Here is an 18,183-nt window from a genome sequence, read left to right on the forward strand (position 1 = left end):
TGACATCTGTACATAAGTGTCACACACAGTCCACAGGTTATAGTAGGGACTACTCTTTTTAGGTGGGATACTGAGAGTTGAACTCAACCCCAGGCTTGTCAGGCAGGTGCTGTGCCACTGAGCTGTAGCCACCAGAAGCGAGCACTCTTGATGTTGTAGAATGTATGGATTTTAACAAATAAATAACGACACATACCCACTTTTATCATAACACTATACAGAGTAATGTCACTCTTAGGGCATTCTCTGTCACCTCATCCCTGGGAACCACAGTCCAGACAGTTTTACCTTTACCCTGGGAGACCCACTGAACCAGAACCTCGGCTAGCAACTCTGAGGAACAGATAGGTGGTGAAGTGTGAGAATTGTTCGTCCATGATGGCCCCCTTTGGACTCACAGAAAATTCTAGAGAAGAAGCAGGAGATGGGGCCAGAGCCCTGGTTGAGGCAGAGAGGCAGCTGTACTCCCCAGCTTGTTGCCTCTTCATGGAGCAGGGAATATAGTGAAGAGGAGCAGTACACCACCTTGGTTCAGGTGTTCTAGTCTGAGCTCTTGCTGCTCGGGACAGAGAGCTTGAACTGCGGAGGGAGCTGGCAGGTTACAGGGCTGGAGGGCAGGCAGTCATCCACCACTGCTGCAGGACATGCAGCCCCTCAGGGGCTAGGGATAGCAAGGGACAATGTCTGAGGCTCTCCTGGGCTCAGGACAGGCTACTCAATGCAGGAGGGACAGGGCTGCCCAGAGAGGAGTTAGGGGACAGTCCCATGGGTGGAGGGAGCTCCACATAACCCTCAAACCCCAGTTTCCCCATAGTTGGGGCTGCAGAGGGCCCACCAGGCAGGGCTGGGCAGAGGCTGGGGTTCTGGAGATCCAGAGGGGGAGCCAGAGAAACAGAGGAGGCCCCTGTGGACAAGGTCAGGACCAGGTCTGCAGTGGTGACATAACCAGTGGCCATGACAGGGTGCTCAGGGACCCCAGAGCTTGTGGGCAGAAAGCCTGGGCTGTCCCCTGGGTCCTGTCCCTGGTGACTGGGCTCAGATGCAGGAGGGGTAGGGCCTCCCCCAGCGTCCAGGTAGGGGCTGTCCTGGATGCCAGCTCTAGGCAGAAACTCCCTAGGGGCAGCCTGGCCCTGCCCTGTGACCTGGGCCAGAGGCACCAGCTGCACCTGTCCCCCAGGGGGCAGACACAGGTACTCCAGGGAGCCTGGCAGGGTTGTCCTGGGGCCCTGCACTGACACCTGCTGGCCTGCGAGGTCAGGCAGGGAGCGGCTGTGGGGTGGCCCCAGGTAGGGACCATTGAAGTCAAAGGTGGCCAGCTGGTCCTCGGGCCGGCTTTGGGGGGCTGGCAGGCCTGGCTGGACACTGGGGGTCTGCTCCACGGGGAGGTCCGAGGCGGCTGGAGGGGAATGAGGCTCTGACGGAGGATCACAGACAACTTTGGGGTCCTCTGTGGTGAGAGGTGACAACTCAGCGTCCCTGAAGTCTACAGCACACACCCTGTGGGGAGCACAGAGGTGGAGATGCAGGGGTCCTTGGGCAGAGCACCCAGCGCGGGCACAGTGAGGGCAGAGGGGCAGGAGGCCTGATCCTTTCCTAGCCCTGCCTGTGGGCTCTGCAGTGAGGAGACTGCCAGGACAGCAGGTCAGGGCGCTGCCCTGCACAGCTCCAGTGAGGGAACAGGAGGCCAGAGCTTCCCACAAGATGGGCCCCTGGTGCCCTGGTGAGCTAGGGCTTCCTAAGGAGGCAGCATGGACATTGGGCAGTCCCCTGCCTCTGGCTAGGTCCCCTGTCTGTCGTCCTGCCCAACCTGGGAGTCAGGAAGTTCTTCCTTATGTCCATCCTGGATGACACCTGCTTTAGTGCAAAGCCCCCTCCTGGGACCTCTTCCCAGGGAGCCCCCACGCCCCTCCCACCAGCCCCCCATAAGCTCATGGCGCAGCTCCACCTGGTCCCCAGGGACAGGAGACTGAGCTCCCACACTCACCCCTCCAATGCAGGGAAGAGGCTGGCCTGGAGACCCCAGGAAGGGGCACTCCTGCCAGCGAAGGCCATCATGCTTTCTGGGAGGCGGAGCCCGGTGCTTCCATTCTGGAGGAGAAGGACACCTGTGAGTGGGCCACAGGTGCGGGAGAGAACAGCCAGGGGAATCCAGTGGCCCCGACATGGGTTGGTCCCCACCCTGTCAGGACCCACTACCAGCCCTGGAGGCCGAGCTGCCCTGCCAGTCCCAGGGAGCTGCTGTCAATACCTGGCACCCACCAGGGTCGCCTGGCCTCTGCAGTGCCTGCCTCCTGACTGTCCCTCCTCAGTGCCCACTCATGAAGGGCCCGTCTGCCCCATCTGGGTCCTCACTGGAGCCACTGTCCTGCCTGGCTCCAGCCAGATCCTCAGGCTCAGCTCTGTGCTGCCCTGGCTGCTGCTCTGCCTCCCACCACCCCGAGGCCTGGGAGCCGCAGCCCCTCCTGGCTCACCCTGGGCGCGGCTGGCCAGCTGGCCTTTGCTCAGGTCCCTGCATGCCCAGTGTCAGCTTGCACAGGCTCAGGGTTGAGCTCCTTAGGTGCCCAGAGGACCCCAGGAACCTGCTTCCTGCCACCTGGTTCCCCAGCTCCTACCAGGAGGCCCCTTTACCCGGACCATACTCAGGGCCATCAGGGGAGCAGGCTGCAGGGGACCCAGGGACAGGAGCAAAGGCCCCACCGGCTCCACAGTGGGTCTTACCTGGAAGAGGTGGCTCTTGCTGGGGTTGGGGATTTTCTCCTTCCACTTCCTGTTCAGCCTGGAACACACCAGGGAGGGGACAGTCACCAGGACCCTCAGGCCAGCTGCTGCTGTGCCTCGTGCAGGGGGGAATCTGAGGCCCAGTAGTGGGGACAGAGCAGAGAAGCTGGGAGCCAGGCTGTGCCATCCCTGGGGTCCTGGGGCCTCCTGAGTGCCTCACCTGTACCCATAGAGGCCGCAGAAGCGCAGGGCCAGGAGCAGCACCAGGGTGGCAATGACCAGGAGGAGTGCCAGCACCCAGGTGGGCAGTGCTGGGGAGAGCAGGGAGAGAGCAGTTAGGATGGAGGGAAAGGTGGGGGGAAGTGGAGGTGGGGTCCCCAAAACCCCTGTCTGTGTGTGCAGGCCTAGAGCCATGGGATGCGAAGGGCTGGAGAGGGAGGCCATGGGACCCAGGCGTAGAGACTGGGCCGAGTCCACAGGGCTCCAGTGTGGGTCACAGGACAGTCAGGACTTCCTCAGGAGGCCACTCATGAACCAGGGTAGGAGATTACTGGGCTGGCACCATCAAGGCTTCAGGAGTCCTGGTTCCTGCCTTTCTGTGTGAAGTTCTTGGCCTGGCCTTTCAGCCCTATCCATGCCCCTGGTCCCAGGTCTGGCCCTGCTCCTCCTGTCCATGGCCCCTGCCTGGCCCCTCTGTCCCTGCTGCCTGGGCTCCAGGGCTCTCCTGGCAGAGCCTCCATCCTCTCTCTGTAGCACCCAGCTTTCCTTAATGCCTGTGGGTGCAGGTGCCCACTATAGGGACAGTGGAGGGACACATGAGGTCCACAAGTGAGAAGGGTGGCCTGGCTCAGACCTCAGACCTTAGCTCCCCATCCAGGGCTAGCTGGATGCCTGATGTCTGCTGCACTGAACCAGGCGCCCAGGCTGACCAGTTACTAGGTCTCAGCTCCCTTCAAGCTAATGGAACCTAAAGCCCTATTCACAGGGCCCATGATCCAGATTAAGGGCAGCAGATGGGCAGCCCACTGCTCTGCTCTCTGCAGTATGCATTGAGCAGAGCCACTGCCTGGGGCCTCAGGACCGACGGGCGAGGTGGTATGGTGGTGCCTACAGCCTCCCCTCTCGGTGGCCTCATCTCCCATGTCCTTTCTCTTGCCCAGGAGACCTACCCCACCCCGTGGTCCAGCGCTGCTCTTGGCTCCACTCACTCCAGATCCCATTATAGGTGCCTTTAGGGCCGGGCCTGACCCTCACCCTGGCCAGGTAGGTGGTGGCGGGCTCCAGGTGGGGCAGCGACATCTGGTGGTAGTTCTCTAGGCTCTCAGTCTTGCTGTCCTGTGGTTGCAGGGCCTGAGGCTGAGGCCTGGCCTGGACCGGTGGGGATGCAACAGTGTCCCCTCCCCCTCTCCCTCAGGTCCCCTGTGAGGTTGGTTCCACCTCTAACAGCAAAGAAAGGGATGCCAAGCCCAGACCCAGCACAGCCCCCTGTCCACCCTCAAGGTGAGAGTACTCAGCCTCCCAGGTTTCTGGACATGATGTGCACCCCAATCTCTGCTGACAACCTGAGACAGGAGCTCTTCACCTGGCCTTGAGCACCCTCCAGCCTCAGTGACCCCACAGACCACCCCTTAAGTTCCCATTGGGCTGTGCAGAGCTTAGGATCTGCAGGCTACACTTTTGGGGCAGAGAAACTTTCTGGAGGAAATGTCCCCAGGGCTCAGGGACTTTGAATGACCTTCATCTCTGTGGTATCCCCCCAACCTGCCTAGAGGGTGCCTGTCCCTTGCAATTCAGCTTCATCTGTGGTTGCCTCAGCCCATCACAGGAGATGGGTGCTGACTGCTCCCCGCTGTCTGCACAGAGGCTCGACCGGCCACCTCTGTGGCTGGCCTTAGGTGCGGGGCCCTCCTGAGATGTTCCCTTGCTCGGCTCTGCCTGCCACTGAGCTGACACTCACCTTCCACGAGGCCACGTCTTCCCGGTACTGGACCTCGAACGTGGGAGCTATTTTGTTTGCACCACTTTCTTCCCAGTGCAGGCTGTAGCTGTCTCCCTCCTTGGTCACATTGAGGGTTGGAGCTGCCATCTGGACTGCAGGCAGGAAGACTTTTAGGGGTGATCATGACCCCCACCCTCTCGTGGACCAGTCCATCTTCCAAGCTGCTCACAGGTGCCCTCTCTGCTGTCCCCTCCACCCCATGTAGTCCTGTTCATCTGGGGGTGGTTTGTCCCACACTCTGGAGGCAGCACTTGCCCTGCCCTGAACAGCGCTTCGCAGGCTGAGGCTGAGGTTGAGGCACGCCGCTGTCCAGTCAGCTGTAGTGAGGAGCCCAGGCCTGCCCCCCCCGGCACTGGAGGTGGTCAGTTGGCCAGCCTGTGCCCGCAGTGCCAAGCACCTCCAAGGCTCAGGCCACCATAGAGCCTGGAGCAGAGAGGTCCAGGAAAGGTCCCAGCTCCAGCCTGCCTGACCTCTGTGTGTGCTGCCCCTATGAATTGTGGGAGTGGACGGGCTCTGTCCTCCTCAAGCTATCAAACTCAGGGCCAGTAGGAAAAAGCCCTGCCTCTTCCAGGCTCCAAAGCATAGCAGGGACAAAAACACAAAGAGTGATCCAAGTACGTAGTGAATACTTTAATATATTTCAGTAAAAATAAAAACATGGCCATGAATCCCCCTCAAAATACTCTTCACTTCAAACACACTTATCCCACATTCTTGCCACTTTGTGAAGTGACTCTGGAAGTCCCCTTCCACGGGTCTCAAGCTAGAGGCAGGATTAAAAAATACAATGAATGCCGCTGCCAAGGGCTGTCGGCGGAAAGCAGACTTGGAAAGCGTGACAGCGTGTCCTAGGCCACATCATCCACAGGATCTGGCACGGTGCGACTTCTCGCCTTCCCCAAAGCCAAAATGACCACGAAAGGCGAATATTTCGAATCACCTCAGGATGTCATGATAGCCATAGTAGCGAAATGAATGACACTCGTGAAAGGGGACTTCCAGAGCTGCTCCCGAAAGTGGCGAGAAGGGTGGGAGAAGTGTGTGGGACGCAAGGTGGAATGTCTCGAGAGGGAGTAATGGCCATGCGTTTTTCCGTGTAATAAATTTTTAAAATTTAAACATTCACTGTCATTTGCGATCACAATGGTGAGTGCTTTTGCCTAGGTGATTTTTTTTTAAATTTTTCTTCAGAGCCCTCAGGACAGAGGAAACTACTCCCTGCACTCCTCTACCTGCCCATCCCCTCCTTCCATTCCTAGGGAAACCCATAGAGAAGGGACAGAGAGACAGGAGGACAAGAAGCAGTGGCATGGCGTGTGGCCACGTCAGTGCCTTCACTGCACAGGTTTCTGAGCTCCTGCCCCGAGCCAGGCACTGCTCTGGGCACAGGAATAGCACAAATAATAAAGCAAATCTCTCCCCTTGTATAGTCGGCCTGCTAAAGAAGGATGTTGTATGGTGGGCGGTGGTTGCTCCTGGGGAAAATTCGGATGCATAAGGGGCTGGAGCCAGGACGAGGGGAAATACAATTTTCAGAGAAACCTTCACAGAGAGTATAGCACTGGAACAAAGGTCGGAAGGAGAGGAGGGAGAAAGTCAGGCAGAGTTCAAAGGCAAGGTCCCCAGCAAAGAGAAGAGCAGGTGCAAAGGCCCTGGGCCAGGAGCATGCCCAGGCTGCACAGGGCCATGGGCCTGGAGGGCCCTGTGGGGCTTGGGTGTGACTGCACGCTAGGCATGCTGGGAAGGTCCTGGGAGGAAGAGGGCATAATTGGCCTCAGAGTCCCCAGGACTGCTGGGTCAGGACAAAGCTGAAGGAAGAACAAGGATGGAAGGAGGGAAAACAGCGAGGAGGCATAGCTGGGACCAAGAACATGGGGAGGCTCAGATCAGGACAAGGCAACAGCAGAAACAAATCCAGAATGAGCACATTTCACAGGTGGAAGTGGCGGAGTCCGCTGGGGGATGAGGCATCATGTTTAGGAAAAAGCGATGGCAAAGAGGAGCCACAGCTTCTGCTCTCAGTCACCAGGACAAGCGACAGAGCGGAGGGGAAGAGGAGCTCAGTGGGGAGAAGGCACAGGCAGCGGTCATGTAGAGCATGTCATCCTCTGTTGAGTGGCCAGGAGCCATGGGATGGGGACAGGGACACAGAGGAGGAGCTCAGAGGATGGAGTGCTGCAAACAAATGAAAACATGCAGGGAAAGGAAGGCATGGGACAGATTCGGAGGTGGGCCTGATACATAATCAAATGTATCAGAATGAAATTTTAAAATAATTCCTGATAAATATTTGAATTGTTGTGTTACATTTCAATGAAGGCTCTGACTTTCTTTGATGGTGACAAACAGGGGCACAAGGAGACATGGGTCTCCTGGGGGACCTGAGGACCCCGTGTAGTCCTGACAGTGCATGGGGAAGCAGGGCAAACTCACTGTGCTCTGAGCTCTCTATGAGTTTCTCTTCAGTCCGAGGACGCACCGTCATGGAATACTGGCTGTGGGGCTCCGGGCTGGAGACCCGGATCTGGCAGGAGTGGAGAGTGTACAGGCCGCCGTGCACCTCCTTCTGTACCTGGAGACATTCCTTCTCCCTGAGGAGCACACGCAGCAGAGGTCAGGGCCAGGAAAGGACCAGGGAGGGCTGAGGACTCAGCTGGGTGGTGGCTTCTGCCAGGGCCCTGGGATAGGGAAGACCAAGAGCAGGGGAGGGACGGAGAAGGGACACTCACTCTGCATCCGGGCTGGGCCTGTAGAAGAGGCCAAAGGACACCGAGCTGGTCACCTGGGATCTCACCTCCCAGGAGCAGCTGAGCGTGTGGGCCCCATCAAAGACGCACTGCAGGTTCTGGGCCTGGGCATTGTCCCCTGCAGTGGAGACAGCTCTCGGTCACTCCCTCCCACACACCATGACTCTGGGGACACTCTGTGATCAGGGAGATCATGGGGTTTGGGATAATAGGACAGAGACTAAAGTCCTCATAACACATGGTGGCCAGTGAAGTGGCTGCTGCGGGCCATGCTTGTGGTTCTGAGCACTGATCTTTGCAGGAACTGAGCTGCATAGGACAGAGTCTGATGGGACAGAGTTCCCCATGGCTGGCCCAGACTCATGCAGTAGCCCCCAGGCTTGGAAAGCCATGAGTGTGGAGCCCGACTAAAACTGCACAGTCCTCTAAGGAACTGACATGCTGGGGACGCAGGTGCCACCCGGACCCCTTACCTGGCTGTGAGCTCCAGCCAACCTCGTGGCTCCACTGGCTGGGCCGCCCTGAGAAGGCTGAGCCCGGGGCCAGCCAGGTCCGCACTCGGGCCATATAGGTGCTGTCGGACAGCAGGAGATCGGGCCCTAGGGATACCTGGGAGGAGCTGGAGTGCAGGCTGGTGGCATTCTGTGGAGAGAGGGGACACTGAGGGAGGTGCCGGCCACATGTCCCTGTGGGCTGGGGCACAGCTGGTCTGGGTCCTACCTCCCAGGACTCATCAAGCCTCTTGTAGGCCACCTCGAACTCCAGGTCCCTCTGCAACAGCCAGGATGTCTGGGGATCCCCAAGGGGCACACTCCAGGTCAGCAGGAAGTGGTCCCCAGTGGCATTGATCTGGACGTCCTGGGGCGGAGGCGGCTGCACTGCAGGGACAGGAAGCCAAGGGCTCATGAAGCTGGCCCATGGGGACAGAGTGGCTGTCTGGCTTGGCCAAGGAGGGCGGGGGGCCCACTTGGGGTCCCAGGTCCAGAGCTGCTGATCAGCTGAGGACCATGAACAAGACCCTTCCTGTGCTGCCTCAGGCCCCACCCATAGCACCTTGTGCTGAAATGTGAGAGCTGGAGGGCTGGACCTCAACTCTCAGTGAGGCCTCCCCTGCACACAGTGCGACCTCCTGCCCAGCAGAGGGCGCTGCAGTCACAGGCCTCCCTCTCCTGCTGTGCCCTCTCCCACCTGCCAGGGGTCCCTAGCCTCTGTCATGGAGGAGTGTAAGTGTCTCCTCCTCTAAGGACCTTTTGGGGTCCTTGGTTCCTTGTCTCTTCTCTTCCCTCCTGTAAGCTGACCCGACCCATGTTCCCCTGAACCTGTTAAGGCTTGTGATTTCCATGTTGCCTCCCTTCCCAAAGGAGGAGCTTGGGGAAGAAAGATTGTTTTGTTTTGTTTTGTTTTGTTTACTTTCTCTCCTGTCTCTAAGCCTGATATGCAGCAGCTTGGTGAATTGGGATGGGATGAAAGGATGGATGAATTAATTAATTAATTAATTAATGAACAAGCACACACACAGGTGCAGTCTTTGGGCTCTCAGCAATCACTCTTTCCACCACTCAGTCCCACCCTGCTGGAACCTCCTGTGCTCACGAAGAAGCTGAGTTCCTGAGAGCCATGGCTTCAGGCTCCGGGAGTTTCTCTGTCATGTTTCTGGGCCTGAATTTCACATCTGAAACATTGAGCCAGTAGGATGTGAACGCTCTGTGCTGCTCATGGGACTCAATGGGCTAGAGCAGGTCCCAGCTAGAGCCCCACGCGAGTGCAGATGCACAACAAGCCACCACCCCTGCCCACCCAGCCAGGACAGGCATCACTAATTGATCGAAGACTGACAGAGTGGGCATCTGTCTCGGCACAGAGCTCCAGGAAGCTGCTGCCAACTGGGTAGCCCTGGGGCCAGTTCCACCCTTCTCCTCCACCTTCACCACTTTATTATACTGGTTCATTTCAAGATGGAGAGAGCGATGGATAATGTGAAAGGTCCAAGATGCAGGTGCCCCAGATAGATCAGGTGCCATCTTTGTCCTCCCTCACTCATTGCTGTGGTTCTATTGACTGGACCTGACTTCCAGGCTAAACAAATGCTTCTGCAGACAGGATGCCATGTTCCCTGTCTCTGTGTTGTCCCTGCCTTCTTCCCTGGCCACCTGCCAGGGGCCCACTGCTCTCCCCTGCACTGTCTTGGTATCTGCATGTCTCCAGGGTGGGGCCCGATCCGATTCTATGGCCAGGGTTTAAACATCCCATACCTGTCACCTTCCTGGCCACCACTGTCACAGAGCACCACTTCCTGTCCCAACACAGTCCAGGACAATGTCCGCACCCCTCAGACACTCACTGCCAGGTCCTGCTGCTCTAGCCCTGCTGTCCCTGGTGGCCTCTGTCTAGACAGGGCCCACACCTGGCAGGGACGCCAGCTCTCACCATGCTGGGCCAGCGTCGCAGTGAGCTGGACGCTCAGAAGACAGTCTGGCTGGAAGGAGAAGATGTTATGCTCCGCACTGAAGGGAATGACACATCTTCGTGGCACACAGGGAAGAGATGGGCAGTGTGACCAGGGTAGGTCGCTAGTGAAGTTACAGGACACTGGCTGGGGATGGTTCCTGTGGAGAGAGGATGTGGTTTCATGATTTAGCCCAGACTGAAAAAGAATCATTCACTCATTCACTAACTATTGAATCAGTGACTACTGTGTGCCAGGCCTCGTGGGGCTGGCAGTGCGCCGCGCATACACAGGTGCCCCTGCACAGAGCCAGCGTCCTGATGGAAGGGACCAGGAGTCACACAGTAGGGGAAACATCTCATGGACAAAGCAAATGGAAATAGGGGTGGGTGTATCCCCAAGAGGAGAGCAGTGCCAGGAATGGGTAGTCAGGGGCAGTGTTGTGAGCCCTACACTCAGCCCTGGAGTGTCCCACCGGCAGAGGTAGAGGCTTAAAGATGACTGGTGGAGAGCGTCACTCGGTGAGGCAGGAGGGCCTTCTGGCAGGCTGTGTGCAGAAGGCATTTCAGCAAGGCTGGGATCACGGACCAAGCATCAGAGTTCCAGAAATGGGCCTTTGAGCTAGGTGAGGGGTGCTTAACGGAAAGTGGGGTGGCTGAAGCCTGGAGGGAAGGCTCACAGAGCAGGTCCTGGGAGGGAGTTCTACAGGGGAAGCGGCTATGCAGGAGCCTGGAGAGGGAGGCTGTGGGAACCTGAGGTGGAGGTGTCCTGGTGCCGCAGCCACCGTTAGCGTCTGTGATGGATGGCCAGCTGGTGGTCAACTTGTTACACCTAGCTGACCTGTATCCATGTGGTGCTGGGCATGAGAGGCCCACCTGAGGATTGCTGCCAGCAGTATAAGAGGCAGGACTAGAGAAGCTATTGGGAATGTGTTAGGGAAGCTGTTTGCAAAAGCTGTTGGAGCTGTTGGTCCTCTTGGGTTATTCAGCTGGGGGAACTCGTCATGCTGGCTTTCCTGGTGAGTGTGGTTGTTCTTGTAAGAGGAGGTATGTGGGACCTCATGGTCACTGAGAATGACTCCGGTTCATTTTGGGAGAGCTCTGGCCCTCATCTTGAGCATCACTTCATGGCTCCACATGGAAGATGGTGCGCAGCTCGGTCTCCTGGAGAAGCTTGCTGTGCTGCTTTCCTGATGGGAACTCCCTCAGAGGAGCTCAGGACCTCACTGTCGCTGAGGATGGCTATGGTACTTTTGAGGGAAGCACTGGTGCTTACCGTGAGTGTTGCTTCCTGGCTCTAGTGCACATCCCTCAGCCTGCTGGCACAGATCCTCCATCCCACTGGCACAGACTTTCTAGCTTCCACCACTGACTTTGAGCCTTTCCAGCACAGAGCCGTGAGGCAGGCCTGCATGAGAGCTGTCGTGGGTGCTAGGCCTCCAGCTGGACTCGTGGGAGGCATTGTTAGGGGCTCTAGGTCTTCAGCTGGACTCATGCAGGGCATTGCCATGGAATCCAGGCCCTCAGCTGGAAGCTTTGATCTTTAGTGTGTGGACAGATCTCCTGCATTCCTTGTGTATGATTCTTTGGGTGGTTCATTATAAAATTATCTCATAAAATGTGCCCTGTATTGTATGGTTCCGCTTGTAAAAATCCCAAACCACAACAGCATCTGGAGGGGGTCCAGCACATTTGCAAGGTGACTAGGTGTGATCCCAGGAGAAGGCACCATCCACCAACAAGGATGTGGGGATGTTGGTGGCAGTGATGGTCTTGGGCAGCAAGACCCATGGGACAGGGCCTCAGACAGCAGCCAGGATAGGGATTCACCACCGGGGTATGAGGTGCTTCAGACCCCAACAAGCGGCTGGCTGCAGCTCCCTGCCCCTCTGTCCCATGATGTTCAATCCCACCTGGCTCTGGCCTTGCCATGCCGTGTGACCCCATAGCCCTAAGCCAGGCACCTGGAACATAGCAGCCCATGACCGTCCCCCACTGTTCCCCCTCACTCACCCATTTAGCCGGTGATGGAGGGTCACATTGATGAGCTGCCCGGCAGCTGCAGTGTCCGCCCAGCTGCATACGATGCGGGTAGTGTAGTCATTGTAGCAGCGCAGGGTCTGCAACGGGACAGTATCTGCAGGGAGATGCAGGGGGTCACCCTCCCTCCCTCCCCTCATGCACTGTCAGGGTGCCCAGCCCTAGGGAGGGGCCTGGGTCACTGTAGAGCCCTGGGTGGGGCAGCTCCATTGTGGTCCTGGCCGAGGACTCTTCCCCCCCACAGAAACACAGCTTCTAGCTGGTCCTCAGAGTGTTACTGGGCCCACCCATGCACGTCCTGAGAAGGGGACATGTGTCAGGTACAGCCCTACCCCCATATCCCATAGTGCCCCCAGCAGGAGAGGTATCACCCAGGCCCACCCTAGGACCACCCTCTGTCTTCTGCCTTCCTAGCCTAGGTTATGGAAAAAGCTGTCATTCTTGAGCTGGTGACAGAAGCCATGGTCTAGGGGGACCTAGAGAGGGCCCTTCTGTCTCAGGAGCCCCAAGAGCACCCAGAAGTGCCAGAGGCACCAGGCTGCTGCAGGGAGAGCCCCAGGCCAAGGCAGCCATGGGGATCGGAGGCCTCCTGGCAACAGAGGGGCTGGGCAGGAGGGGACAGAGAAGAGGCTGGACCGCCCAGAGGTCGGGGTCTTGGCTGGCACAGTGAAGTGGGAGGCAGAGACAGGCGCCTGCCTCAGGGGGCTCTTAGGGCCAGGAAAGGGTGAGCAGGGTGTGTGGGGCCTAGAGGAGGGGCCAGGTGAGCAAGCCCAGAGGGAGGGAGGAGAACCGCAGGATGTCCGGGAGCTTCCAGGGTTCCATGGGGTGTCCCTGACATAGGAATGAGGCAGGGGATGAGGAGGGGAAGGAACCTCAGACTTACCAGCTAAGCCTTCCACACTAGGTCCCCTGGCCAGAGCCAGCAGGGCCAGGGGGAGCAGGCCTGAGAGCAGCGCCATCTCCTGGTTGGCTCTGCACCTGCAGGTGGGTGGCAGGTGGGTGTTGGCTATGGCCAGTTGGATGTCCTCTTTGCCTTAGAGTCTCCTGTTGCCGCCAGATGGGGGCAGCTGGTGTCCTTTGTCACCAGCTCTTTGTTCACTCAGCAGCAACCATTATTCCCTTGGACCTGAGAAATTGGATATAGGACAATGCAGGCTTTGCCCCTCTCTCCACAAGGCAGGACAAAGGACAGATGGGGCACAGGTAACCAAGGCTCTCCTAGGCCTCGGCCCCTTACCTGCCCCCAGGTTGCTACACACTGTGCTGCACCCTCTTCTCGGGGTGTGAACTCAGCATTTGGTGCTGAGCTCGCACACACTTTGGGGTCCTCCTCCCACAGGGGGAGGCCTATGGGTGCCTCAGGACACACAGATCCCTTTGGCCACACACCCCTGATGCCATCTACGCCACTGCCCTCGCTCCTGGCCTGCCACAGCCCCTGCCTGTTCCCTGGGCCCCAGCACACATAGGCTGGCCTGGGTTTTCTTGCTTCCTTGCTGTCCTTGGTGATGTTGTTAGAAGACACAGATGCTGAATCTGCCCTCCCTCAAAATTCCTAAAACCTACAAAAGACACAAGCCATGATTACCTGCACACGCTCACGTGTGCACACAAAACACTGCGACAACTACCGTGGGGACGAGTACAAACCCTGTGGCCGCTGGCAGGGTAGGAGGCTGCCGAGGGACAGAGACTGGGTGACCCCGTTTGACTCCCCTCCTTCCTATCCACTACCAAATCCTCCCCTGTTGCTCTGTCTCCAGGCAGATCCGAGTCTTGGGTTGCACTCACGCCTGCCTGGCCACACCAGCTGAATCCACTGAAACTCAGGACTGTGAGCCCGGGCAGGGCCTTAATGCTGCCGGACACCCCTCTAGCGCTGAGGGGGCCTCGGCCCTTGCTCCTCACCCCTGATCTCTGCAGACCCCCAGAGCAACCTGACCCCCAACCCCCACGCCCCAGGCTTTCACCTCTGGGCCCCTCACTCTGGGTACCCTCAGCCCCGGCCCTACCTCTGTGGCCAGAGAGGCTCACTCCTTCAGACGCCTCCAGACAGCTCTAAGGCTCCGCCACTGTCCTGAGGAAGCAGAAGCAGAAAGAGGAAGCAGAGCCTATTTCTACCCACGGGCCCTTGCGCTGGCCTCACCCCACTTCTTGGAACTGTGAGCACCAACCATTTCTCTATTCCAGGCCTTACGATTTGGCAAATGTTGTTCCTTCTTTCATAAAGAATGCTGGTCCTTCTCTCTAGCCTGCTCTGGCTCTCTGTAAACTCCTACGCAGTACTTGAGTCTCCACTCAGACGCAGCCTCCTCCAGGCAGCCCTCCCTGACCACCCCAGGCAGCATGACATAGCTGCCAATAGCAGAGTGGTGAGTCCTAAAGCCTAACAGCCCTGGGTATGGCTCCCACTCTTAGCTGTGCTTAGTGTGGGACTTTGTTCACTTTCTCTCCTGTCACTTGGCCCCGCCTCTACGCCCTGCCTGCTGCTTGGAGATAACTGTCTACAAAACTCAAAGAGATTTTTAAGAAAACAAATGGAGTAGCCCTGGTCACTTGGTGACCTGCCATCAGGCTGGCTGGCATTGCTTTTATTTCCTGTGGGTCTTGTTTGGCTCAGCCCCCCTCCTCCCCACAGCTGCGCTGCAGTGTCTATGCCCCCCCACACACATAATTCACATGTCTTTGTCCTGTGTGTGCTCTGGTACAGACTGGACACTCAAGACTGGAGGGCCGGGGAGATAGGTTCTGAGTTTGATTCCTGGTACTGCCCCCCCCCAAAAAAAAAAAGAAGAAAAGAAAGAAGGAAGAATTGACTCCTTCAAACAGAGACTCCACAGCCCATGCCCCCCTCCCTTCCTATCTCTGGTTCTATGTGGCCAGACACAGGCTGTACATGGGAACTGGGAAAGCTTAGGAGGTGACGGAGAGGAAGACCTGGGTGCCATGTGGCAGCCACTAGGATGGAGTTCTGAAGATGCTGGTGTCCTACCTTTCCCAACCTCCCTTTCTGCTAGGTCAGGGAAAAGAGCAGGAAGAGGAGGAAACCGTGGCCTTGGCTCTGTGGCCCTTGGGTGGCTTCCTGCTGCGAGCCCTTCCCTGTGGGGTAGTCCTGCCCAGGACAGGCCCACCTGAGGCCCCGCTGGGCCCATTGCCCTCTCTAATGGGTGACAAGCCCCTCTTGGTGTGGAGAGAGCGTGCAGCAGACACCAAGCAAGGTCTGAGTATGATTTGCAGTCTCCAGAACTGCCCCAAGCCTTCCTGGGGGCAGAACCTCCCTCCTGACTGGTGATTAACTTCACCGAGATGATGTGGAGCCTCAGCGCTGTCCTTTCTGACCCAAGGCCCGTGTCTGGCGGACTGCAGGTCCCCACTTCCAGGAGTCTGGAAAGGATGGCTGGGGACAGTCAGAGCCCTAAAAGCAGCAGAAGGGTTCTGTGTTCTCTTCCACAAGAAAGGAAGGAGCCCCAGACTTAATTTAGCTTTTGCCTGGCTGCGCAGACCCAGGCGTATCACTCGCTGCTCCCCTCAGTCCTGAAAAATCTGCCAACCTTCCTCCTGCTACCCAGCTTCTCTGCAGCGGGAGGGAACAGCGACCTCAGTCCTAGGGACCAGCCCGGCCCTCCTGTGACCCAGCGCAGGGCACCAAGGAAGTCCAAGTCAATTGCCACCATCAAAGAGAGAATCAAGGTTGGGAGGGAAGGTAAGTCTGGAACATGATATGCACCGACCACAATTTTATTATCATAAAAGTTAGTTTCCAAACTTGAAGAGCGTTTTTTCTAGATACAAATACTGACTCTGCAGCACCGTTGGCCCGAGATCGTTCCTGTCTTCCTTTTCCTGGATTCTCGCCATGCTTGACAACACACTCCCACCAGCCCAGTGGGTGACAGCCCTAACTTCCCTGGCCACTGTAGAACAGTATTCAGATAAAACGTTCTGATATTCGTTTCTAGAAGAAACTGTATGTAGGACCAGGGGCTCAGAAAGGACGGGTCTGTGCCCATGCAGCAGCCACCAGGTTGGCTGCGAATCACCGTGGCACAGGGATCCCAGAACCAAAGACAACCAGCCGCTCCTGGACTGTCTCCAGTCCCTCTCCCCGGGTTAACCCCGGATTTGCTCTTCTGATGCGCTCACACACCAACCCTCGGCCAATCAGCGTCCGTTGCGTCACTGCACCGCCCATGTAAGCTCCGCCCCTATCCCAATCCTAACAAAAGCTCCAACCTCTGTCCGTGCCTTGAGGGTCTCCCGCAACAAAAAAATTTGTTTGCCTTCACCCATTTCTCTTTCGCGCCAGAAGAAGGAACCTTGCAAGAAGAACTTCCTAAAGCCTTCATCTTCAACTTCTGAGAACAGATTGCAGTCCACAGTGATGTTTCTCCAAGTTTTTGTTTAAATTTCAGCCTCCAGTGACTCAACACTGGGAGGAGTTGCTTCTAAAATCTATTGTTTTGGAATGTGAATAACAAGAGTAAAAACATATTTGGCGTGACTTGCTTATGTTTTTCTATTTGGCAGTATTGAGCATGGAACCTACAGCCTTCACACTGTGCTACTTTCCCAGCCTTTTAAAATTGTTATTATTATTATTATTATTATTATTATTATTATTATTATTATTATTATTATTATTTTGAGACAGGGGATGGGCCTGCTAAGTCACTAAATGGCCCATCCTCCTGCTTTCTTTTTTATTTTAGGGAAGGGTCTACAGAGTGTTCAGGGTCTCACTACTAGATTAGTTGCTTAGTGATCCGCCTGTTTACAGCCTCCCATGAGCTGGGATTACAGCCGCGCGCCCCCACGCCCAGTCGCAATTGCCATCTCAGCGTGCCCCGGGGGTGGGGCCGGCATTGCAGGCCCGGGGATCAAATCTCCAGCCAAGCAGGCACTGTAATCCACTGATCTATTTGGCCTGCCCTTGTCCTCCTGCTTTCCATCCTCTCAAATCAGGCTCCCAGAATGCTAGATTAGGCATGTGCCACCGTGTCTGGAATTTTCATCTTTATTTTGCCTGATTCAAGGATGCCTAGTAAGGGTGTTATACTTCATATTGAACTTTCTCTTTTTGTGAAATTTGAAGGTGAAAAATTGACACTTTACTTCTAACATATTTCTCCCAAGATATGGTAAATTTTCAAATATAAATTTTGCCTGAGTGGAAATTAGATGGAAATTAAATAATCTAAATGGAATTAAACCGCTAGTCCCTGAGTTAGTGCTCTTGGAAAGGTTTTATTTCACCTGTGGAATGCTGCTCCTTTATTAAGTGCTACTCCGCTAAGCAATAAAGTTTCTACAAAGATCAGATTTATATTAGAATTGAATATCTGTAATTCTGCCTTTTATCATTATTTAAATTGTATAAAACAGTGTATAAGCCAGTCCCAGTGGCTTCAGCCTGTAATGTGGCACTCTGGGAGGGAGAGGCAGAAGGATCCCAGGTTTGAATCCAGCTTGGGCAACTTAGCAATTTAGTGAGATTCTACCTCAAGTTTTATTTAAAACAAACAGAATGAGGGGATGACTGATGATGTAACTCAGTGCAAAGGTCAGGGGTTCAAGCCCCAGTGGAGCAAAACAGACCAATGAAGACTCTGGAGCTGTTCTGGGAGAGCGTGGCGTGACTGACTGCCTCAGGAGAAAGGGGCTGAAAGATCGAAGGAGACTGACAGATCCAGGGTGGCACCAAGTGGACAGAGCGTGGTCAAGTGTGAACACGACCAGGTGGCCTCATGACTTGGGTCAGAGGGAAGGCCTTACTTAGCAGTCATGACAAAAGCAACTTCATCCAAGCCACAGTGTACCTGCTTTTATCTCAAGCTAACATCAAAGACCTCAGGCACATCCCTGGTGGCCAAATGTCAATGGCTACTCTAATGGTTGTATCTAAAGTATGCTGAGAAACTAAGCAGGGCAAAGAAGGATTGGGTTACTTGGGGACAAGCAGATTAGCCATATCTCAAGATAAGGACTGAGCTAGATGCTGCCCAACATCTTCCTAAAATTATCAAGCAAATACAGTCTCCTAATATTCATAGGAATGATCCATCTTGCTATCTAGCTACTCAAAGTTGTTTGTCTTCATGAAGTTAATAGCTTTTGCAATCATTAATTACTGCAGCATTTTACTGTTGACATAATAATAAATATGTTTACAACTAACTGATTCAATTTTAGTACAAAGAGTACAGAAGGCAACACTAAAGTGCACAAGCAAATACA

The 18,183-nt window shown here is 56.0% G+C and overlaps 1 protein-coding gene across 1 annotated transcript; it reads right to left on the minus strand.

The window, feature by feature from the left end:
* Positions 1–7: 7 nt before the first annotated feature.
* On the minus strand, positions 8–14,031 carry LOC101591138 (cytokine receptor common subunit beta). Its single transcript, XM_004634682.2, has 14 exons — positions 13,962–14,031; positions 12,833–13,075; positions 11,923–12,046; positions 9,892–10,070; positions 8,185–8,342; positions 7,938–8,106; positions 7,447–7,582; positions 7,151–7,308; positions 4,676–4,809; positions 3,888–4,053; positions 2,939–3,029; positions 2,719–2,776; positions 1,985–2,088; positions 8–1,497 (listed from the first exon to the last, which is right to left on the minus strand). Exons 2-14 carry the CDS (start codon positions 12,906–12,908, stop codon positions 702–704), a joined length of 2,349 nt encoding a protein of 782 aa, XP_004634739.1. The 5' UTR covers positions 12,909–13,075; positions 13,962–14,031; the 3' UTR covers positions 8–701.
* Positions 14,032–18,183: the final 4,152 nt, after the last annotated feature.

This window comes from Octodon degus, unplaced genomic scaffold (assembly GCF_000260255.1).
Source record: "Octodon degus isolate 3935 unplaced genomic scaffold, OctDeg1.0 scaffold00064, whole genome shotgun sequence".
NCBI classification, from domain to species: Eukaryota; Metazoa; Chordata; class Mammalia; order Rodentia; family Octodontidae; genus Octodon; species Octodon degus.

Bases quoted from the DNA above. Each gene is read 5' to 3' on its own strand.
- LOC101591138 (XM_004634682.2), bottom strand. From the start codon at position 12,908: ATGGCGCTGCTCTCAGGCCTGCTCCCCCTGGCCCTGCTGGCTCTGGCC. The intron at 2,777-2,938 runs GTGAGGCACTCA...GGTGTGTTCCAG, and splicing joins TGCGGCCTCTATGGGTACAG to GCTGAACAGGAAGTGGAAGG. The intron at 2,089-2,718 runs GTAAGACCCACT...CTTCTCCTCCAG, and splicing joins GCAAGAGCCACCTCTTCCAG to AATGGAAGCACCGGGCTCCG.